Source organism: Ammospiza caudacuta, chromosome 3, assembly GCF_027887145.1.
Source record: "Ammospiza caudacuta isolate bAmmCau1 chromosome 3, bAmmCau1.pri, whole genome shotgun sequence".
Lineage (NCBI taxonomy): Eukaryota > Metazoa > Chordata > Aves > Passeriformes > Passerellidae > Ammospiza > Ammospiza caudacuta.
The window spans coordinates 29,468,782-29,493,951 of NC_080595.1; the positions used below are offsets into that span (position 1 = coordinate 29,468,782).

Genomic DNA, 25,170 nt, shown 5'->3' on the forward strand with positions numbered 1-25,170 from the left:
GTCACTGACTGAGAAGATGTACACTATATTCTTAACTGCTGACCACTTATTAAAACACTGTTTTTAAAAGAGAATGTGCACACATCTACCAAGAGTTAGCGCTTGCTCAAGAATTTCCAATACAGAAATGTTATACAGACCTTGCATACCCAGAATACCTACAAGAACTAAAAGCCCCTATTGGCTGACTTATATGATAATATGAAAAATCATTTATTTCATAGATATTATATTTATGCCAATAACATTTTGTTTACATGAACCAAATCTTAAGAAATCGATTCATAAACTCTAGCTACAAGTGTCGAAAATCCAGGAACTACAGAAGTGACATGCAAAAGAAAAATAAAAGGATTGTGAATATGGTAAAGGAAAAGCGACTCTTGCCTTAATTTTAAAAGGAAATTACTATAAAATTCATATGCATGTTAATTCAAATATCCTACACATCATAATGAAAACTTATGCAAAGGAATAATTCACGAGGAATTAAAGATACTTCCCAACAGAATGCCTGAACAAAATTCCTTCTCTCTAATAAATGGTACAAGTATATATTGGCAAAATCCCTCAAACATAACAGACAAGACAGTATTTGCTTTGAATTTTAAATTCAGAAACACAGCAGCCTACTGGCAATGATATCAAATTATTTGAATTACATGAATTAAAAATACTTCAGTATTCAACAACCGTCCTGCAACTCACCTGAGATATACTGGAAGGCACAGCAAAATAATGCTGTTTTGATGTGGTTCCACTTAACCACAAGAGCTGACACTGCACCTATCATGCACTCAATAGCTATCTTGTCAAACAGACTTTAGAACAAACTAATTCATAAGCATATTCCAACATATAGCCACTTCATCTCTGATGTGCCCGTAAAACACAGCTGCTGTTCCCAGAGATCGTGACATGATGTCTAGCTGATGAAAAGAGACTTAGCTAAATGAAGAAAACATATTTGTTCATGACTGCTCTAAGATCACTTCAGTAATTGCACGTGCGTGAGCACTTCCAGACACGTATGCGCAGCTGTGAATTGCGTACACAGGTCACAGAACACATATAAATATCATAACTTGGTTCATCTGAAGCCCAAGCATAGCTTACTTTTCAAGGTGAACTGTAATCAGAGGGGCATGAAGGGCAGCAGTTCGCACCAAGCCCAGGTTTGCAATGGTGTCATGTAATCGATTCAGTGTTTCAACTTCACCTCGCGTGGCAGCGGCATTAAGAATGCGGAGAAAAGATGCAACTGTTCTGCCTGAGATAGGAACATCCTTCTCTTTCATCTCCGTTAGAATGTTAATAGCATCTACAATGAAACAACACAAAAGACCCTTAGGTAATTTCATGTAGGGAAAACAAACTGCTATTAAAACAGCATTTCAAACCCAGCAGGAATGTAAATTCTGGTGTATAATGCCGATTTCAAGTTAATTACTACTTGCATTTCTAAACGAGACTACAATTATAAATCCACAATAGCATGGTTTTATCATTTTCCTGCAACTTTGACTACAAATTATAGATAGGAACTGTGTGCCCACTCTGCACCACATAACCCTGTACAGCCTGCCCTATAGCTGCAAGATTCTACTAAATGGATGCTTTTATCGTTCAATGCTAACATCTGCTAAATCACTCCATTGTTTCTTCAGCAGATGGCTTGTCACGAGGCCAGATAATAAAGATATGTTTACACTGTATATACAGCCAGACTAATGGTCTGATACCGATAGGGCCTGTTTGCTGTGTCGATACTAATTAGCCAAGGAGAGCCAATGAAAGCTTTCTAACAGACTGCATGTTAAAACATTAGGTTCATTAAGCTTCATTAGTAAGGCGGAAACAAACATTTTTGTATATGGAATAAGTGCATTTTTATAATGGTCTTAATTACTGCACAGACAGATTGTTTTGACCACTTTACATTTGGCTACATTTCTGAATTATTTTATTTTCTGAGGAACATTTATAGTCTTAAAAGTAAGCTCATATTTTCAAACTGCTTAATGCAGAGGTGGACATGATGTGATTTATTATGATTTGGACAACATCAGCTTTGTTTATTATTTTTCTAACAGTAAGCTTAATAAAAGGCCAATACAAATTTCAAAGGAAGATCTTACATGAAAAAAACTGTATTAGCTTTTTTGTTTTGTTTCACAGTGCTTTAAATAAAACCATTACATTTTGTGTCTAGGCTTAGACCATGTTTTATAGTGTTACTTTAGTTGTTACTCTACAAAATCATAGAACTCAATACTCAGAATTGTCTTCTAAAGCTAATGACAGTCTAGAGTTATTTTTAAAGATCAACCAAACCATGTAAGCCACAGAATTATATCAGACTAAATTACAAAAATCAAAGAGCTAACAGCTTAATGCAAACATCTAGAAATATGAAATAAGCAGTTTGTAGAACACTCATTCAAAAGCCAAAATTTCCAGGCAGTTTACAGATTGAATATAAAATCCAATAGCAAACATAAAAAAGAATAGTAACAGAAAAATATATACTTTATGAAAAGTTAATTTTTTTTTTGCAGTACTTGGCTCTTATGAGAGGGTTATGTTTATAGGTTTTATGTTCAGCCTTCAGACCTTCTTAAGCAAAAACAAAGCCATTAGTCTAGGCACATACGCAATTTGTGCCATAAGTCATGATCTTCAAACTCAATCCAAACAGCAATGCTAATAAAAACTAGCTGCAGAAATGCAAAAAGCACTGAGCTGTGCAAATGTAAATGACAAGCTTGCCAATCCATTAAAACTAATGGCCTGCACTGTCCAAGCATCTCTGGTTGAATTCACATGCAAATTTGTATGCAAAATGTTCAAGCACTTTTCAGGACATGATATACCATTAATATCAAGTCACATTTTTATTCTCCAGGCAAGATACCTTTATTATATAGCAGAAACACACAATGAAAGCAAATGGATTACCTTCCAGTCTACCATGCTTTTCTAAGACTTCTATCAGTGCTACATACTTTCCGCTGTCAAGAGCAACAGGTGAATTCTTAGGGAAGCTGGAAATTAAAGCATTAAGAATTTTATCAACAGAGGCTGACATTTCATAGCTTCTGCTTAAATATTTATTTTTAAAAGTGCATAACACAGCCACAGCATTACGAGCTAAAAATGATAGTGAGTCTTAAAGGAAAAATCTGATAGAATTGAAAAGATGCAGTATTAGAACATGATTTAAAAATATGATCCATGCACTTTCCCACCCTCAAAAGCCAAAGGTTATGTTTCTGAGAAAGGCAGATAATTAAATCCTCTAACTCTAAAATAGGGTATTTTTCAGAAGCAAGGGAAGAAAACAGTGCAGATGACTGGAACAGGGATATTTTTTTTTGACAGAGAGACTGAAACTATTTGCCAAAGTTCATAGCCACTATTTTAAAGTTTCTTCTATGCATTGTTTCTTTTCTCTGGAAGTACTAAAAGTTAATTCCTTCACCACTATTTCTTTGTATAACAATCCAAAGAGACACTTTTTTGCAATATGAGGCTACGCTTGAGGCAGATCAGTAAAAATGTGCTACTGCAGTGAAACTCCAGCAGAAGACTAAATTATACTTCCTGCAAACTCACACTGGGGACTGTGTGAGAGAAGAACTGCAGTCAAAGCCAATACACAACCCTTATTTGTAGAGTGGCAAAATTCTTTATATTCACAGCTCAATCATTTCACATAATTTCTAACACTAGCAAGGTGTAATGAGCACCTAGCTGCCAACCTACTGTAAAACCTAAACAAGTACTTTGTGGGTCTATGTGAGAGAGAGACCCTGAAAGTCACATATAACTTGTTTTCAATTCACTACAGCACCAGAGCAAAAGGAGCCCTTTGAGGGAAAAAAGAAAGGGACAAATTAAAGGATCATCTGTAAGAATTTGCTCCGGGCTAAGTCATGCATGGCATGTTTTAGCTGGGAGCTAACTTTTACTGCCAAGTTTCAAAGAACTGAATATAAAAATTTAAAATACAATGCTTGTTGACAGTCTTAAAGTAACACTACTCAAATACTGCTATTCTAAAAACAATATAGGTGTTCCACACTCTAAACACATTCTAGGTGCTTTGTAACACACAATACAGGTGCCCGTCTTTAACTGTAAATTAAGCCAAAATTCAATTTAGACACCATGCCTGTTTAAAATAAAAATAAAACATCTTATGTAGCAATCTGCCTTTTTCAAAATAAAAATAAAATGAAATACTGACCACAAAAAGTAGTTGCTTCTAATGTTCAATTACACAAAGCAAATTTTTTGTTTCCAAAAACCACACCCATAACTGTTTTAAATGCACATACATTGTTGGGGAAAACTAATTAAAAATGGATGAGGGGGTTAATACTCAACCTACTTAATTCAACAAGGTCTGTGTATCAGCATAAATCTCTGTGACATGTTTCAGTGCCGGTGTACTTACACTTTTTCTTTCAGGTTCATTGCCTCTTCTACATTATCATGTCGACAGCACAAATTTATTAAGGCTGCATAGCCACCGACAACCATGTCCGGTTCGTATTTGGCTTTCACTTCAAGGGCTTTTTGCATATTCTAAAAAAGGAACAAAGCAAAGATGTGAACGAGAGGAAAAGTCAATCTGACATTATGAATCTTATACATTCAGTGTGCAGTTATATGACTGCTTTAGTGCTTTTAGTAGTGTAGGATCACATACGAGAACACAGTGCTGTAATGCTTTAGGAAATTTTAAGAGTGAAAGCTGTTTTGCAAACATTATTTTTGTAGAACACCTTTTACATTAATTTGAGAGTAGACTTCTAAATAAAATTTCTTGCTTTGCATTTATATTTCTTGCATTTTTTAATGTAAGAGACGTCTTTTTTTTTTCATCCCAATAATCATGAACATGATTAACCCATATTCTAAAACAGTTCTTATTTATTTGGAATTCATAACCATTTTCACCTGGTACACTGCCAAACACATAACAAAACTACTTTCTAAAGAATAAGAAACTACTTATTAATTCCATAGAAAGCTTATCTTTCTATAAATTCTTATTCATACATTTTGACCACACTGAACTTGCAATGGTGTTTGCATCTAGGCTTATTTCATATGCAAAATTGTAGAGATACACAGCCGAGATACTCAACTCTTTCTAAATTGTGTTCGTAGCAGCAGAGAATATTGTGCTATCACCTGCACAACTGTTACTGTTCCTATAGATCCAGCTTTACAGGCAGGATCATACTGAACAAGAAACCTAACAAAAGTGTGGTGATACCCCACAAATTACAGACACACACTAAATGAATGTAAACTACAGCTGGACGCCTGCCGAATGAAGGCAAGAGACCCTTTATCTCAGAAGTGCTTTCCTCCTGCAGGAAAATGGAATTTCAATCCCTGCATTAACAACCTAGTAATATTTGAATTGCAAATGACTAGTGCATGTATCAGTTGCTTGACAATCTAGATATAAGAGACCGGAGCCATGGCTTGAAAGGACATTTGGCATGTATGATAAACCTATCACAGCTGTTACTATCATTCACTTTGCAGATTATTGTAAACAAACTTCAGCAACCCCAAAACATGCCATTCAAGGTGTTGCTGAAATTAGTTAACCTTTTGATTTAATTGCTTTTTGCACTTATGTTTGATTTATTAGCATCAAACCATGAAACCTGAAGCACGGCACTTGTCTTTGCTTAACTGTGTCTTTCCATAACACAGTCATTTATGTCCCTTTAAAAATATAGCTATGTGTTTCCAATTATCTTTGCATTGCTTAAGGTACCTCTTCTTCACAAAGAGCATGTATGAGTTGTTTCAAGACATCTGTAATAGGCTGGTTTTCAGCTTTTCGCTTTTCCAGTTTCTTCTCCAAAGCAGACACGTCAGATTTAGCACTCTAAATGGAGGTAACAGAAAGAATGTCAATTGTGAAAACACCCTTCCCTGAGCAACTTGTCGGATCACTTTAATAAAAGACAGACAAAATAATCCTTTTCTTTCATACTCGAAGAAATTTTTAAAATCATTTAAGGTGCTTTTATCTGTTTAAATAGTACATACTAATTGAAGACTTGAGTCAGAATACAGTAAAAAAAATAAAAACTCAATATTAAGTCACATATCTACAAAGGTCAACATTACTATTTCTCTCGCACTCAGTTCTTTGTGTTCAGGGAAGTAGGGAATACAAGCCTGTTTCTTTTTCCATCTCCACTTTGCTCAGATCAGAAATGTAAGGACTTGACACTCGACCATTAGAAGCAGTATGGATTTATATGGTTCCTGCCACTCAAGTGGATCACTGTAATTTACAAGCATGAATTAAGCCTCACACCACTACTGTTAACTAATGAGAACTTTCAAAAAAAAAATCTACCAGGCAGGGAAACTGAGGCATGAGACCTCAGCCAACTCCAAGGTCAAGTATCAAGTCTGTATGAAAATCTGGATAGCCTTTACTCCTGCTCTGGAAAGTAACCTCTGAACTTGAAATGGTAGATTTAAATAACGTTAATATACTTCCATGACCTGAAAGCCAGTGATTACACTTCATCTAAACCCTATATCCAAACAGTATTATTACAGTAAGAACAAGCACAGCTATCTGAGAATTTACTTACTTCTGGAATGTTGTCTGTAGACGGGGATGGTTTATGACACAGTAACCTTACATCCTGAAATTCAGTAAGACAAAAAATATCACTGATCTCCCTCTAAGTTCAATCTCTAAGTAAGCATATTGTACTCAAAAGGTTCAAGGTAATCATATAACAGCAATGGTAAAAAAGCTGTTCTGCAGCATTATTACACTGACTTGAAACAGCACTTATTAAATGTATCCCTTTCACATTAGAAATGAAACCAGCTACAACAGTGAAAAATCACAGAAAGGTTAAAAGGCTTACATATAATCACTGCAGGAAGATATTTATTTTGCAAAGGAGAATATATTCAGAGATTTTTTTAGATTCAAAGTAATTGCTATAGAACCACAGACCTTAATTAATTCAGGAACTTGAGAGGAGTCCAGCAGTCTGCAAATGCCGCTGTAGTGGCTGGTGGGGATAACTATATTCTGTACCAAGAGGTGGGGAAAAAAATTATATGAGTTTTGAAACAGAACCAAACTGAAATTTGTCTAACAGAAATTATCTCAGACGTAATTCAAGTCTCCAGCTCTTGCATGTCATTGAGAAGTGGTCTGGTTGTACTTAAAAGCAGCAATTTCAAACCTAATAGATACATGTCAGGCAGGACAGGCATTATGTAGCAAAAAATGAAATGGTACCATCTTCTTCAGCTGATGGAAGTATTGTCTCAAACGCTCCTCCTTGGCCTGTACCTCTGAGTCACTCATGCTGTCAATCAAGTGATAAAGAAAATAGCCAACAGCTTCTGTGGAAAAAAACAAGAGAAAGCATTCCACTAAAATTACCGAGACTGTCATGTTATCAAGATTAATTTATAAGAAATCATTTTGGTGTGAGATGTCACCCTGATGAGAGGCTCTGAAATGGCAACAATGATCACTGAGGCATAGAGATTATGTGGTTTGGGAGCACATATCTAACTGGTGAGTGAAAGGAATATTAATTATTTTCAGACCTAGTGACAGCTTTTCAGTACAGAATCTTACTTCAATCTATTTTTTTCCACTACCGTATGACAGAAGTGGTATTGCCCAAGGCCTTCCCCCCCTTTCCTGCCTGCTACCCCAAATAGTTGCCACAAATATTTTGTCATTGCTCAAAAGAAAAAACAGATTTCTAACACTTTGCATATTTATTCTGTACATTTTATCCATTATATTCCATTACCAAGATACAGTATTAAGTATTGTAATATTAATATAAAAGCATACAAAAATATTTTATAACCATTTGAGCAAGTAACACGAAAGAAACTGCCTATTAGCAAATGAAAATTAAGATGAACAGATTTCATCAAATTATGCTAAGTTTCTTATCTATGCAGTGCAAAATATGCAGGGCTCTGTAGCTCTTCCCAGAACAGGAAGAGTATCAAGTACTGCCTTCTCAAAGGTTAGCTGTCCTCATACCTCCTTGTCCCTCTAGCTCTGAAAGGAGGGAGAAAGCCCAAACCTTTTTAAAACAAACACATCAAAAAAAAAAGTATACTTATTTCAAGCTAGAAGATTTGGGATATTAAGTACCATTTTGCCTAACAAAATCAGTACCTTTACCATTAAATGTGAAAATAGGTTGAAAAACTGCTTTCTTTTTAAAGTATTTACGCACTGATACTGTATTCCTTCTCCATTTTGATCTATAAATTTAGAAAAATACATAATTATCAGTAAGGTTTGTTTATCATTCTAAAAAGAAAAAATATCTTGTGGATCTCACAGAATATGCTCTGATTATTCGAATCAGGATTTTACACAACATGTTTTCAAATTTCACTTTCAAAAAGAAGCAATCAGTGTTTACTGTTGTAATCCCTCAAACCCATCATTACACAGAAGAAGGGATTTGTGGATAAGTTACAATCATAGAAATTGAAACTCTACCAGTTGGTCCTGAAGGCGTCAGGCAATAACGTTCATCCTTGTACAACACTTCTGTTATCTGGTGAGACAGAATAATCGTACATTGCAGCCAAAAGCAGCAAGCAAGGACAAATAGTATCTGAAATTGAATTCTCAAAATAATAAAGCATCTTTCTGTTAAAGTATTATTCTTTACCACATCATAGTCATTCCCTAAGAAACACAAAGGGGTTTTTTGGTAAATAACAGGGTTTTCTTGAAAAAATATTGCAACAGAAATGCTTTCTGAGGTATAGCATTAAGACAGGGAACACTAGTATTCTGTTTATATATCTTCTTAGGAAGTTAGCTATCCTAAGACACTGCTTAATGTGTGTCACTCCTGAAGATGCTACAATTATCTTCCAATTTATCAAAAGGCTGAAATTGTCCTAAAAAGCTTCTTATTTTTTGTATCTGAAAGAAGGAAATAAAAAATTATAAAGGAACAACATTTATCATGCTCTGGTAGAGTTAAGGTAACTAGTATAGCTAGTTGTAAATAAGCAGTTGTAAATAAATGCAATTTTGAATGACAGATCATGTGTTCATAAAAATTAAATACAACTCTATTTAGCACTTGTTTGATCCATCCTGCAAACCAAAGAAATATAGAGATTTTACCTCCTCTGAAAGAAAAGAAACATTTACCCAAAAGCCCCCCACATCTTACCTACAAATACTTTAACCCAAACAACATCACTTTAAAAATCATTTGACTCTTCTTAAGGAAATAAAATAATTTTATTAATTAAATCTTCAGTTAAAAACTGAAATTGCGCTTCAAGAATTTTTGTTTTATCTCCCATGATTCTAGAATGCAATCTCAAGGAAGTCAGAAAGCGATGCATTCTCACTGCCAAAGTGCTGTGTTTTAAGTAATGACAAAAGAAAAGGAATCCTCACTTTCAATCGTTGATGAGAATGGATAAATAAAGACCGAAAATACCAAATGTGCACCTGAATATCTTATCTATTACTTTTCTACCAACACCATGGACACTGTTCACAGAGAAAACACAGCATTTTTCTGCCCTCTTCCCCTCATCTTCCTATGACAAATCAATACACACTGCAATAAAATCCAAAGAAGTCATAACAGTTCTTCTGAAGCAAATATCAGAATACTAAAAGCAATGAATTACAGAAAAAATGTGCAATATTATTTCTGTTTCTAAGTGTCTATTTACTTCCCAAGTAAGCATTTCTTATTTTAGAAGTTCAATGAATGTATTTACTCTTAAACTTAGTGAAGACAACAAAATTTCTCTTCCATTGTGATAAAGAACAAAATTAACTCTAGATATTACTTCACATGCAGACCACTATTACTTCAGCTCTCTGTCCTTCAAAATTATTTTTATAATGGGATCAATAAGAGATGTCCAATTTTCTTCTCCTGCTCTCCCTTTTTTTTAAAAGCAAAAAAGGAAAGAGAGAGGCAGCAGACAAAAATATCCTCTCACCAGAAACATCACATAGCAGTAAAAGGTAATAAAATGTCAAAAAATTCCTGAACTGATTTTACGCAAATTATTGATCAGACACTTTCCAAATCTCAAGTTCCATTTCATTCCAAGATTTCTTTGTGAAATCTAAAATGCACTTTATTAATCAGCAGTTACAGTCCTGAGGAATAACAATAAAAAACACAGTGCATCCCTTCCCAAATTCTGAAACCACATCCAAAGCAGTACCTGCCAACATCTCCCCTATTCTAGTATTGTGTAAAATGTAACAACAAAGTTATATTTGAATGTCTTTACTGTAGCCCTAACGCAGGATCGAGCAAGACAATCAGCACTTTCCCTTGGAGTTCATCCAGGTAACTTCTTTATCTGGCTTTGACTTCGATGCTTTAAGTGATATAACAGAAACTCTGAGAAACTAAGTCTGCCTTACTATTTTGGTAGCACCGGTGTGAGGACAGGGAGAAAGTTTAAGGAGGGCAGGAAAGTGAATTGATGCCGGATGGCACAACCATGGCAGACTTTGTCCAGAAGCTACAATTACCTTCAGAAGTAACTACATTGATCTAGAAACTGCAGTAGAATAAGCTAAATGACATGGTAATACCACACTTGACTTTTCACAATTCCACTTAACTGTCTGATTTGAAAACTCAGTTTGATACACTTGTCCGATCTGCCACTGACAGAAGTCTTGCTCAGATTACCTGGTCTACCATTTTCAGTCTCAGAATTCAGATTTACAATAATGCACCATAAACATGCAATGCCCAAAGAATCTTGATTTTATTTACCGTTTTATCTCCACTTACCTTGCTCCATAGATGTACATCATCTGAGCTGAAGAGGGCAGCAAAGGATAACAAAAGCAACAAAATGATTTTACTCTTGTAGCTTTCTTTAAAACAACACAGAACATTAACACTGAAGATCTTATTTAGATGAAATTAAAATACAATAATTGCCACATACTGTTTAAACCAATTTTGTACAGAATAACTTTAGGGCTTTTTACTATACTCAATATGCTCATAATTTCTGCTAAAAAACTTGAAACAATCCAACATTCCGAATAGATCACTTATGACTAGAAAGTGTTTTAGTTTTGGTCTTAGTTCAATTTTTTAACATATCCTAATTGTATTTTTTTTGTTTTATACTTCTCTATTTAGCATTTCAAGAAAATAAGCTTCACTTAAGCTGCACTTTACATAGAAAGCACTTGATACATGGAATTTGATAGGAACAAAAAAATCTAACTCTCCTGTGCATTAGACCTTTTACACACCAAGCTAACTACAGGCAGCTATTAACGCATTTATTCTATGCAAAAAAAGAAAGTAATCAAATCTCTTAAGGTATAATGGTCACTATAGTGAGAGAAACACATAATATTTTAAAAAGTAGAAAACAAAACATAGATTTTTCTCCCCTCCTAGATTGAAACAGAACTTGAAGAAGAACATTCCCTGTGTATCATGAGGTTACAACCAAAAATCATGTCAACCAGTTCACCCAAGTAATAAACCCCTGACATCTTAATGTAAACCAGCTGTCTCAACTATTAAAAACCTGACATTTTCCTGTAATTCATAGAACTTCAAAATTCTCATTGGAATCTGTAAGTTTTCAAGAATTGTAACTTTTGGAAAACTATAAAACAGCATTAATATAGGCACGGGTAAGAAAACAAAATCTTATTACATGATTTTATCTTCCTGTAATTCTCATTAGAGCAAAGTAAGATGTCAGTCTGAATAGATGCACAAAAATTAGAATGCATTCACAGAAGTTTAGGACTTTATTTAGGAAGTTCAAACCTATGAAACATTTGTTCCTTCTGTGCAACTGCCACTTGTATTTGAAAATGAGTCAAATGCAGGTCCACACAGAGGGAAAAGAAAATGCCATCTGTGAGGTTAGTCAAGCTTTGTTGGGTGAACTCACTCCAACACTGACAGCATGACAATGAACTGCAGATATCAAATGCATCAATTTCCTAAAGTACTTGACTCTGAAATAGTAATGGTACATCAGGCAAATAGAATGGGAATACTTTCAAGCAGTTACTGGAAAAGAGCAGTTTCACCAGAAATCCATAAACTAGTCTGCCACAGACATTGTTTACGTGTCCCTGGCATCCCTACCCTGTACTTTTGCACTCTAATCCTGAACTTTGTTCATTTGAACACACAAGACCTGCATTTAGCCACAAAATTTTGCTGTAGTCTTTACAAAAGTTACAAATATTCTTTCTTCTCTCCTATCATACCCTCAAGTTTCATGCTCAGGCTGTTATAGCCATTAAAGTTTAAAACAGAAAAGGCAACATGAGTGGGTATGCTTTCACAAATAATGTAAGGGTAAAATCTGAGCACAGGTGACCTTGGACACAGCGTCTGAAACCAGGGAGCAAGAAAGGCAAACAAAAGAAAAACATAAAACAGATAAACAAAACTTATGACACACTTAAGAGTGGCAATGAAAGCTGAAGCAAAAAGTGAAAAAAACCCACCACCACCCCACCCCCCAAAAAAATCACATCAAAAGACCTCTAACCTTAATTTCTATCAGAATTCTGAGCTTTTAGCCCAGATGTCCAATAACTGATGTAATCAGAACAGCAGGAATTGTTTCCACTATGAGGAAAGTAACTGTTTCACTTGGGAAGACTCTAATATTTAGCAAATAGTTTGCTAGCAAGATGATGACATTTTAAAGATACTTTAAATCACATTCTGCACACCGGCACAGTTTCCCCGTGGCAGGGATATTTCAGCCTAGTGTTGGTTGTGGGTGATAAACATTGGCATGGATTGCTTTCTAGTGAAAATCCTACTTCAGCTGGATATTTATCCATACTTATAGAGAGAAAATGTGTTTAGAAAATCTGTCACTTTAATTAATACATCTGAAACAGATGATTCTGGGGCTGACTATTAAAGGAACAGCAATATACTCCTACTGGATCTAAAATATTATTTCACTTATCCCTTGGATGCCAAGGCCAGCTAGGGCCTAGCTGAGAAACCAAATTTCAACACTGGTTTGCTTTTTCTCCTCCTTTTCCTATGATACAACAGGACCAGCTAGATAGAACATGCAATTTACTAGGAAATTATTTTGTTATATTCACCTGTTACATTTTACTAATATCCAACCAAAACCGGTTCTACTTCACACTTATTATAAAATTCCAAGAAATAACAAAATCAACCCTCAAACCCTGGTTCTGGATAATATTAGGTGACTTCTCTTGTTCCCTGTGGCGTAGGCATGCTGAAAAAACCCTATCATTCCCAGTCCTAAAGATTTGACTGGGGCAAGCAGTGCATGATAGAAGTGCTTGCTAATTCACACCTGCTTGCAGAAGCTTAAGACAATCTTGCAAACACACAAGGAATCTTCCTTGCAGAACAGGACCATATGACTGGGAACACAAAGTCCTGGCAATGTAGCTCAGAACCAGGTGTTACATGTCAGTGTTCAGGAGCCACATTAACCCAGAGGGCACAGAAAGTTAGCACATGCAGCAGAAAAAGCCAGGCTCCTACTGGTATTTCATTTTCACCAAGCACCCTATTACTTTACGGGTTAATAGTGACAATCTTTAGGGAAATTTTACAGTAGCACAGCTGTTTATTTAAAAAAAAAATGAATAAAGATAAACCCCCAAATGTTTACTACCCTAAGTTTATATATGGGCACATAGCACAGAACAAAGAATAATGAAATTCTTTTTCATCTACTACACATAATGTTTCAAGTGTAGGCTCATACATAGCAGAGGCAAGGAAAATGAAGAAAGCAGGGAGGAACAACAGTATCTCCTACTACACCTGGAATGCTACTTTTAAAACATGGAGCGGGGGACAAAAGACTAGACAGACTTGTGTTCAACAAGACAAAAAGAGAGGGAACTTTGTTACACAGGAAAAAGAAAGTCATATAACAACCTTACCTTTTAAAACCCATAAAGAGGCTGTTTCTAAACAGACGATTATCTATAGCAGGTGTGTTTGCTGAAGACACTGGAAATAAAGAAAATTTTCTCAATAGTCATTGTCAAAAAATCCCTGAACTGCAACAACTGAGCAGATCATGTAAATAAACCATCACTTGAAAAGCTATTTTGATAGTTTACTAAATGCTGACAAACATTTATAAGCCAAGATTTAAAATGTCCAAGTGTTTGAAACAGTCTTGTTTTTATCAGCTCTAAATCTGATCTATTTCAAAAGCAATCAAATATTCAGAGAGTCAGAAGTTTTCCCTCTACATTGTCTTCAATGTCAAAAGTTAATAAATTAACTTTTTGTAATTATTATTAATTGCATAAAGCATCTTTCTAAAGAAAGTACAAGACCAATTCCATAAAGCCAGACAAACCTCAAACAATACTAATCAAGAAAATCTGAGATACTAGTGCTGAAACAGAAAAAATCCACTGAAGGCAAACGGTTTGCTAATTGTTTCAGACTGAACACCTGCCTTAAAATAGGTTTTAAATTCTTGCCTTTTATTTTTTAAATAATAATAAAAATAAAATCATAAAAATCCAAGCAAAAATCAATGGCACAACACTTTCTTAAGTGTTTGCTTCCACTAGTATAAATTCCCTGACAAGAAAGAAAAAGTAGTTCCATGTAAAGTGTCATCCACTGAATTAAATTAAAGGGGGGGAAAAAGAGACAAATATACAGTTCTATATGTTGTTATATACAATAATATTTGAACACAAAGGAAACTGCAAAATCACTTAAAATTAGATGTCTCTGAGAGGTAATTTACAGTTATGATTCATGTCCTCATCTTTACACCATTGCTTGACTAAATATTCCATAGCTTTCTACCTTCTTCCTGTAGAATTGCTGTCTCTCACTCCAGCACCGCAGACCAGCAAAGAAAAAAATGCAGCAGTGGGTGCATTTTTGTCCTGTATGAAGTTATCACCATCTCACTGCAGCACCACAATGGAATTAACTGCTGGAAAAACCTGACTGCACAGGGCCCTTTCTGCAAGGGCTGCAATACGGTAGAAGATAACCAAAATAAAAACCCCAGCTCTAAAGGAACCTGGGAAGTCAAAGACAAGAATATGCTAAGAGCACCTCCTTAGTCTAACTCTAGCTTTAAATGCTGGAACATTACTTTTTGTTAGAAAACCTCAGGTAAAGTTGGTTTCGAGACACCCTCAATACAAATTCTCCTCCAGCAGTATATTAAACTTTTTGCTCATACAAAAACCAGCAGAAAAGCATCTTAGTATGCTCAGCTGCTGCTGACAATCGGCAACCTGGTTTCCTTAGCAACAAACAAGTCTGAGAAAATCAAGGGGCTGAAAATGAAGTGGAATGGAACGGCATGATAAAGGGAAAAAGCGGCTCTCATGTACGCTGCCTTATGTGCCCAGATTCCTCAGCTGATGTTCAGAGTTTTCATCTTGTCAGTAGCACCAATCTATACATTATAAGGCATGAGAAGCTGAATCAATACACCTAGATAGCAGCCAGCATTAATAACCAACCTTTGCCTCCTCTGACTATACTGATGAGACAATCTCAAACTATTTTCCATACTGCATTTATTTTTCCCTCTTTGTAATACTGCAAAAGGAGACAAGTCGAAAAGAAAAAAAAAAAAATCAGCTGTTTAATATCTGTGCCTTATCATCACATAGGTGCTAATTAGATTTACTAGCATTCATTTCAGCTTGGTAAACTATTTAGGGAATAGCTTCCTTTAAAGCTCAAGTTCAAAGAAATTTGATATGTCTCCATGAATTATTAACCCTGTTCTTTGTAAACAGAAATACCACTAAAAGATTTAAATTCAACTCACAGACAATAGCTAAATAATATACTAAGTGATACTAATTTTATGACAGTAAGACAGAATTCAACTTACTCTATGTGCCTGTATCATACTTTTGATATATACATTTACCACATACCAGGCATACATGCATTTGAGTCTTACAACATATTAAAGTCAGCCTGTTTCAGTTAAGCAGAATGAAAGGAGTGGTCTACATTTTCATGGAGAAAAAAATTCCCCAAACTATTTCACATTCCAGAAGAGATTTCATTGTTGTTAATAAACAGTCCTCCTTTGAAAGAAAATTCAAAGTTTCTTTTTAGGTACTTAAATTTTATGGGTCAATGGCTGGGTTCATGCCTTTTAGGTTCTTTTTGTAATAAAACCAAACAAAATGTAAGGTGAATCTTGAGGATTCACTAATTGATAACTCTCCAATACCAAAATCAAATCACTGATTAGCAACTACTCAATTTTCTCATCTGTAACACAACAGCTTCCCAGAGTCATGGTATATAGACTATTTATCTCTGTATTTGTTAAATAAAACAGTTAAAGACAACCACAGCAAGTAACTGCTTAAGCTTTTCCCTGACACTGGGACAAATAAAATTGTTCTTTACAAAGAGATTTTCCTGTATCAGATTTAGCCCAAGTTTAGGTATTTTATTAATGTATCAGCATACTAGGAATATAAAAACTATTTCTTTAAATTTTGAAGAGAATCTCATTCTTACTTAACCAAGCCAATTATCCCATCCCTACATTCAGTCAATGACACAAATTAACATTTGCAAGCACTGAGCCTCAGAACAGTCTTTGAAAAAACCTGTTAAACATGCTACAATTCAATGCCTAATTAACCAATCACATTTATACACAACTTCCATCACCAAAAGATCAGCAGAACACCCTCAGGTTAATGTCAGTGACCATCAGATCTTTAAAGCTGGTTGTTTTATGAGTAACTCTGCAGTACTTCAGAGCTGTATCGTTCCTCCTCGTTTTCTACAGTCATTGATGCTGCAAACAAAAGCAATCTCAGCACCAACCACCTCACAAGGCCTTGTGAAAAACAAACTCTTTGCTTAACTCTCGAAGTACAAGGGTGTCACATTCCTGTCACAATCACAGTAAAGCTGCTATTTGCAAATAACTTGTATACAAATCTTATGGTCAGGTTCAATACCAAAGAAGAATTAAACAATGATTTATGGTTCAGAACTGGTAGTTTCTATCTGGCAAGTCATCATAGAAGACCTCACATGATAAGCACTTTGCTCAAGTTCCCCACATATGTTGAAACCTCACATATTAATACAAGTAAATCTCTCAGCCTACAACCAATCCAAACTATCACCAAGTACACAGCAACAAGCAACATGAAAAATACTCACATATAGAAAGAACTTTGTCCAATCTCCCCTGAAGTGCTTCACTTCTTAGTTCTGCTACATAGAGCCCAGCACTTTCAAACAGGCAGCCATTTTCCTAGAGAAAAAGCAATCAACCATGGAACTTCTGATACTTCATATTTTTAAACATTTCCTTCCCAAAGCTAGCTGTTGAGAACACAGAGGTGCTCTACACAAGTCTATATGGCAGCCAAACGAGTTGCAACTGATCAAATTTTTTTTAGCATTGAACTCAACTGCAAGAGACAAAGTTATGAAAGGCAGAAAGACTGGGACACTTATATTTGGTCTCCAATTCTCACTTCTTTAGAGAGTAAAAAAACTATTCACCAGAAACAAAAAGAGACTATTCATTCATTTGTTTTCCACTTCAGGAAACAAAGCGCTACTAGGTCTGGAGCAAAATACTTTGGTTAGCTCTGAAAAAGAAAAAAATAAAACAGCAGGAGGAAAACATGATAAACAAACTATCAGTGCAATAACTGTTTGAAAAATATTCTAAATACTCATAACAGGTTTTATCATACCCGGTTCATGTCTGGAGCACTACTGGGATCTAAAGGCCTCACAGATAACATAATATAAGGAGCCATGTAATAGCCATTTTTACAAATTTTACATATACACTCACCTTCAGCTGGGCATGGGCAGTTTCAGTATCAGCAAAGTTTTTAAAAACATAGTCTGTATAGGTTTCTGCATCAAGGTCCACTCCCAATGTGTGCATCACTTTGAGAACTTCAAAGATACCTATCAAGGCAAAATTAATAAGGCTAAGCCTTTAGAAAAATGAAAACTCGATAATAAACATGTAAAAATAAATGTTGCTTTACAAAAAAAGGCTCAATTTCCCTCCTTGAAATTGCCATGAAAATTCCTGCATTTCTATTTTAGGTATTAATAAAATTTTTAACTGTGAAACTTAAAATAAATTCACAAAACTTTGTATTCTGTGCTGTACTATAAAAACCACGAAAGTTCAGTTTGGAAATTGCTCTAATACAAAGGTATTTTCTTACACAGCAAATATGAGTTACTCATGTTTGCACAACATCTAATAGAGCTATGTATCAAAATGCCCATATTATTGTGCATAATAAACAAATCTGAAATTTGATATAAAGTACATAAACTCAAGATACAAACACATTCTTCAACACATCATACATTCCTCGTTTTGTTTCCAGCATCCAACTCTAATTAGCGTCAGTATTCAGGACTTTCCTCTGGACTTGTTTAAAAGTAGTAACATGTTTGCAATCAAACTGGTTGATTACAACACAGCTTCAAACTGGAAACTCAGAAAAAGGAGTCTCCCCATCCCAGTGAAGCCACATTGTAACTTTTACAGGGTTCACATCATGTCACACAACGAGACTGTGTATCACTTTTGTAGAGTCACATTTGAAGACACCAGACACTAATATTAATAGTCCAGCAAGCAAAGTGTAGACTATATGTCATTCTTTTTAATTGCCAACACTCTTCTGATTTGCAGAAACTTCTTACAGTAACCTTAGCTACCAAACTCTGAACTCCTGTCAAAACCAATACAGGTATAATAATGTTTTGCTGGTCTAAAAAGGATTTGTCAGTTGCTGCAGGACACCAGTACCAAACAGCATATGTTTTTTTCAACTTGCATTTCATACTTATTACTTTAAAAATGTCCAAAGTCCCTGTCTTTGCCCTGGAGTGCCACCTATGGAAAAGTGACACTTCCATGAATATTTTATGCAGTGCACTATGGTGCAAATAATCAAATGTGAATTCCCTTTGAGCACTTGAAAATACATGCAGGCAAGTCACACTAGATTAAAGTCGCATCATCTGTTCAAGTTTGCCTTAAACAAAACTCTGATTTTGGACCAGAATCTGCAAAAATATGAATAAAGAATTAATTACACCAAGTCTTTCTTCATACCTTTCAAATTTGACAGCTAGTTTCTATTTCACGTTTTCAACATGCAGAAAATACATTAAGTCCTCTCATGCTGAAACCTTTTCAAAAATAACTCTAACACTAAAATTAGTTTGAAGACCAAGAACTAGATCCAACAGTGAATAAGGTGTGGTGCACTCAGGAGGTTTGAGCTCAAGCCTGTATGCAGCAGAGTGCAGAAAACAGGCTTATTAAGCATCCCCACTCCCTGGCAGACAGACTAGGGCACATTTCCTGAGCAGCAAAAGGCAGGTGTGAGAACACCAGCACAACCATACTGCACCAAAGTAATTGCATAGCCAAAGTAATCACAAACTTAAAATGAAAATATGTGCAGCAGTATTTTTTTTAAGGCAGCTGATGTACAATTTTTGGGGGGACAGAAGATTAATGAAACCAACACAGAGTTCTACAGTTTTGCATACATTTTCTACCTCATCAAAAGCAGAACTACTTTATAGTCAAATAAACATCTTCCACAATACTAAGCAATGAAACATTTCCATTTCAGTTAAAAAGATTTGAGCATTATGTACATGGACTTTCACAAGTTCTTTGCTGCTTATAATGGAAAGCACACTGACTTCTTCTCTCCCTCCCAACCAAAAAACAGACTAAAAAAGAAAGGCACAAAAGTGCAGTCATGCTCATGCAGAACACTGGTCTCACAATCTTTTTCAAGATCACTCCCCCAAATATACATGTATATTGATTTAGAAATTATTCACATGTAGAAAACACATTCACATGTATTGTGGGCATTACCAAACATACATGAAAATAGAGAGGCAAAAATGATAAAATGATACAATATTTAAATGATACAATATTTATGTGCTAACAGTCCACTCACAACCCAATGCATTGCCCTGCACACCCCACTCTGGAGACCACTGATCCAGAAGACTGGGCATGACAAAAACCCCCAGTAAAGTCTTTTGATCATCTCCCCACTCAATTGAGAACAGGCTTTTTGAGGTTTTAGGCTGACATGTGTAAGTAAACAGGAGCTGAGTAAACAAAATTAAATAACTGAGTAGAAAGAAGACAGAAATAGAAAACAAAACCAAGTCGAACAACCCCTTTTTGTCAATACTGGAAACAGCACTCAAACACCACAACGAACAGATTCCAACCTCAAATCAGTATATTGAAGAACAAATATAAGAGATTAACTATGAGGTGGTCATAGTATTTATGTGGTAGAGCAGCTTTGCAAAAACTGCAAAGTGAGGCTTTCATTTCCATCTACCATTCATCTCAAGTTCTCACAGTTAAGTCATGTCTGCTCCCTAAAGCAGTCCCATGAGAACAGAAGGAATTTCTAAGGCAGCTATGTATGGCTCTACATGAGCAAGGGAAGATAAATTTGGCTTTAAGCAGTTTTCTGAGGAAACAAAAAACCGAAACTTCAGGTCAAAAAGTAAGCTCACATTCAGGAAAGTATTGCATTTAATGTATTTTTGCTGTGCTGGTAGTTTCAGATCCACTCAGAACATTCTTTGCCAGAAGAGTCTGCATATAAAACAAGATTTCAAGCAGTAACTTTGTGAAATCACCACCCTTATTCCCTTTGGACCCACACTCTTATTGTCCCAAGTAAAAACTGAATTACCATTCACTAACCATGGGTTTTGTATGTAACAGTAGTTTATACAATAGTTCAACAACAGTAGAAACCAAAAGCAAAATACACACTTGTAAGAAGAGTTTTTAAAAATAGCATGATCATTCAAAGGCAAAGGGGATCAATAAAATATTCAGGAATAAGCCTAAGTTGAACATTTCTGCTTACTTACACTAGGCCCTCTAGACTTTAGTGCATAATCTGATACAAAATGACTCTCAGTGCCAGTAACAGTTTCAGATCCACTGCATACTGATCTTCTAAACTGGGCAAGCACTTTTCATTCCTAAAAATCTAAAAAATACTAAGAAAATAAGTATTTCTCAACTCATGTAACAGATGCACATAAAGGCAATGCCCCACCTGAAATTATCTGCCTGTGTAAAATAACTGAAAAGAACTGTTTGCTATTTCAGAGTGGTTAAGGTGTATTTTAAAATGGCCTTATTTAGTTTCATACCTCCTAGCCACCACTTCACTGTTACTTTTCTTTCAAACACAATTCCATAATACAGAAATTACAGAATTTTCTTTGTTATTCAGTGTCAGATTTTGCTGTAATAAACATTAGAGAAACGTGTAATTAAACACTGTTATTTGTTATTTAATTGATTGGGTCACACTATATGTCCTGATCCAGATGTTTGTACACTGCAGTTCTAGATAACTTGTTGCTTTTATTCTGTTCATTCTAATTAATTAGTCCAGTCTACATTCTATCATATTTATAATAGTTTTTCCTCCAAGTTCTCTTCCATGACCAGCCTTGCCTACAGCAAGACACAAAACTACACACATTAGGCAGGGAATTACTACTTTGTTGAGAAATTAATTACCGTATTTTTGGTATGAGATGTGATACTGTGTCTATACTCCGGTTCACATTATTTTTTGCTCCTAGAAAGCACCATTCTATTAATTTACTACCTGCTGTCATCCTTAGACTCTCACTGCAGCATGACTGTTTGCTCTATTATTTCTATGAAACAATTCCAAGGTGGATGAGGTTTTTTCCCCCTATTTACCTTTCTTCAAGTGTACTGGTTGTATTTTTAGATAGTGGAACTTATTTATTCTTTTTTTTTAATTATTAATTCGGAAAAAATTGAATGCATGCTTACATAAGAGAAGAAGACAACTTGTTTCACCATTCATCAAGAATAGTTACACTGGTTCCTCACTACAGAAGCAACTGAGCAGGGATTTCTTACCTAATATATTTAAAGAATTGAAAAATCACTGACTTGTGTAGGTATGTACTGTGCTTCCACTTGACAATATCAAGTTGGATAGTGAGCACCAGGCTACAAACTGAGTTTGCAAATTCACAGCGTTATCTTACAGCCATACAGAAGTACATGTAAGCAAAGCCATTGCAGACAGAAAAACAAAGGCTCTACAGAAAATGGCTAAAAATGCTGGTACTGAGGGATCCTTCATCACTTCTCAATTTGTTTACATGACCTCCAGCAGCAACTACAGTTGCCAAAGCACAGTTGATTTCTACAGCAGGGAGTCCAAATTAAGGCAAACTCTGATCTTGACAAAGACCAAAAGAAGTATGAAAACCTAAGTTTCTCTTGATGTTCAACTATTGCTTTAATTTTGGGAGCCAAGTCTAAATCTAAAAATACTTCCAACATCTCCCAGAATTGTGTCAGTGAGGTGAAATTTTTCATGGAGTAAAAGAAAGCAGCTTTCTTCAGTAGACAACATCCACACAGGGAAGTATGGTACTGATTTATTTCCATTTACTTATTTTTGGCAACACCATGTATCAAGTAAGTCACAGAGGAACCAACTAAAACAACATTGCCAGACTTTTAAAATATCATATAACTTTCAAGGATTTGAAAACCTGGGAGAAGATAAACCTGGGCAGTAGCCTAGCAGGAACAGAGCCTAAGGAGTTAATAAAAACTGAATATTGTTTTCACAAAGGCTTTTTGAAAAAGACTTGAGACATTTTTATAGCCAGAAACAATTAGGGAATACTTGTTTCAGCATTTCTTCCAAACTGGAATGTGACTGTATATTTAAGATAAAATTGCGATATGGAAGAGTCTGCTAAAAGCACTTTTTTTTTGTTTGTGCATTTTGTTTGTCACCCAGTGTCACACTAACAACTCTGCATCTCATTCTAAAGCACATTATACTGTGAGATAAGATGAAAAAGACAGTTTTTTGTTTCCCCAAGGGGGAAGTACTTCTGTTAAAAGCATCTTTTTACAATACCGTTCTTTCTGAATTACCAATAACGCAAACCAAAGAATTAGATACTGTACTATAAAATTTAATATTTTTTCAATTCTTATTCATATCCTGTAGACATCCCCATGTGTAACAGGGGAAAGTATGCTAAATGCTTCAACCTACTTAAGAATCCCAAAGATTGAGCATTTTTGTCCTTCAATCAGTATGCTGTCAGGTCAGGCTCACACATTCAGCAATGTAAGTTCTCCTGCAGTTTTTATGATTCTAACAAAACTCACGTTTGGTTCATCTGGCAAATAGTAAGAAGCTGGCTTGAATAAAGGACTGGGTTTGCAGTCCAAGAGAGCTATAATAACATAACCTTACTTTTAAATTCTTCACTTGGAGTGCAGTTTCTTCAAGAGTAAACTGTAAATAGTAATGAGCAACATAGAGGACGCTGGAATGCACAAAGAATGTGAAGAGTTAAAAAGATAACCAAACACTCTCTCACATCTTTCTATGTCAAGTGAGATTTGAAATTTGTAGAACTGTATCACAATCAAGCAAGAAAGGAGGTTTTGAAAAAAGTCTTTCTGAAGGAAAAATTGTTTGAAATGAGGACATACAGCAAGGGCTTTGTTAAATTTCTGATGAATCTCATAGCAGCAGGATTTGTGCTCAAGGTATGCAATAGTGCCACAGGAGCATTTTTCAGACAACTCACCTTTAAGATTATTCTCTTTCTGGTATGCAACTAGCAGTGGCCAGCAATAGTGAGGTCTGAGTGGCAAGCCTTCCTCCTTCATCATCTTCATCACATCAATGGCCAAGGCTGAAAACATTAACCAAATAATTAAACAGTGACCAGGTACTCTAAATGAGCACAGGCAGAATAACTAAAAAGCAGAGTACCTGATCTGTTGGCCTCCAAAGCACAACGCAAGATAAATGGTAACGGCGCCGAGTGCATCTTTGCTTCTTTTAACTCCTTACAGAACTGCTTCAGCTTGCTCATAGGCTGCAAACAATTTCAAAAATTAATTTAAGGTATTTATCAATTTATCAAACTACTAAGAATGTCAGATTCTTCTAATGTTTAGAAAATGGATATTACATAAGCAAAACAGGATTCCTCTGTGAATTTCAATTTACTATACAAGTTGATACAGAATAATAAAACGCTTCTTTTCCTCTTGAAGAACTGTGCAACAACTCACCATCTGCAATCTTCACAGCTGCATTAAACTAAATAAATATACTGCTATTATTAAGAAAAAAAGTATTACTATTCTGCTTACCAGATTTCTATTTACACAATGTTGCAAGAAGAAGCTACCTTGGTCCATATCTTCACGTGATAAATGACTTAAAGACTTCAAGATGCTGAAGCTGATATCTTCAAAGCCATGAGTTATCAGAGTCAAACACAGGTTCATTACATCTAGCAAGTGAAAAACAGAGAACAATATTAATACATTAATAAAGTGCACAAAACTTTTTCACTTTAAGCTACTAAAATTAGTGAAAGCTAGAAAAGTAAATGTTTTACAAGTACTATTAACATACTTTTAAATAAGATTCACAATCCAAATCTGAGACTACCTTTTCCAGAATTATTTATATTTATCAATGAAATTCACTTTTCTCATAAGAAGACTAGGCCAAAAATTACAGAAGTATCACCCCTGCAGCATGACAGAAGGATAAGGAAAAAATAAACTAATTCCTAGACACATAAAAAAAAAAAAGCATGAAGTATAATTAATAGTTATCAATCAGATTAAACATACTGGGATCCACAAGCAACTTTAAAGGTAGGTAATAAAAAATTGTATTCAGCATTTACTATCCCTTTTTTTATGGCAGTCTTGAAGAGCTCTCACAACACGAATCTTAACAGCAGTGTTAAGAAAGGACTCCACACTTGCTTCTTTCTTATAAAAACTTAATTCATGTTAGAATTTTTTTTTAATGACAGATTAATTTTTCAAATTATTAAAGCTGTTTCATATTTAGATTTTATGAAATACATCTAAACCACACAAGCACACAAATTAATCCACAAAGTAATGGCAATAATGTTCCTTTCCCTCAGTATTCAAGAGAAAACTGCAAAATTACCTATTTTTGGAAAA

The 25,170-nt window shown here is 35.1% G+C and overlaps 1 protein-coding gene across 1 annotated transcript in view; it reads right to left on the minus strand.

Moving 5' to 3' along the window:
- Positions 1-25,170, minus strand: part of LRPPRC (leucine rich pentatricopeptide repeat containing) — an 86,854-nt gene that overhangs the window by 45,283 nt on the left and 16,401 nt on the right. The window contains exons 9-23 of the mRNA XM_058800912.1: positions 24,334-24,476; positions 23,948-24,053; positions 23,760-23,867; positions 17,902-18,020; positions 17,253-17,346; positions 14,000-14,069; positions 10,851-10,878; positions 8,552-8,609; positions 7,310-7,416; positions 7,019-7,096; positions 6,642-6,695; positions 5,804-5,917; positions 4,460-4,590; positions 2,959-3,044; positions 1,117-1,321 (exon numbers count right to left, since the gene is read on the minus strand). Coding sequence (XP_058656895.1) covers positions 1,117-1,321; positions 2,959-3,044; positions 4,460-4,590; positions 5,804-5,917; positions 6,642-6,695; positions 7,019-7,096; positions 7,310-7,416; positions 8,552-8,609; positions 10,851-10,878; positions 14,000-14,069; positions 17,253-17,346; positions 17,902-18,020; positions 23,760-23,867; positions 23,948-24,053; positions 24,334-24,476 — 1,501 coding nt within the window. The remainder of the gene's footprint in view (positions 1-1,116; positions 1,322-2,958; positions 3,045-4,459; positions 4,591-5,803; positions 5,918-6,641; positions 6,696-7,018; positions 7,097-7,309; positions 7,417-8,551; positions 8,610-10,850; positions 10,879-13,999; positions 14,070-17,252; positions 17,347-17,901; positions 18,021-23,759; positions 23,868-23,947; positions 24,054-24,333; positions 24,477-25,170) is intronic.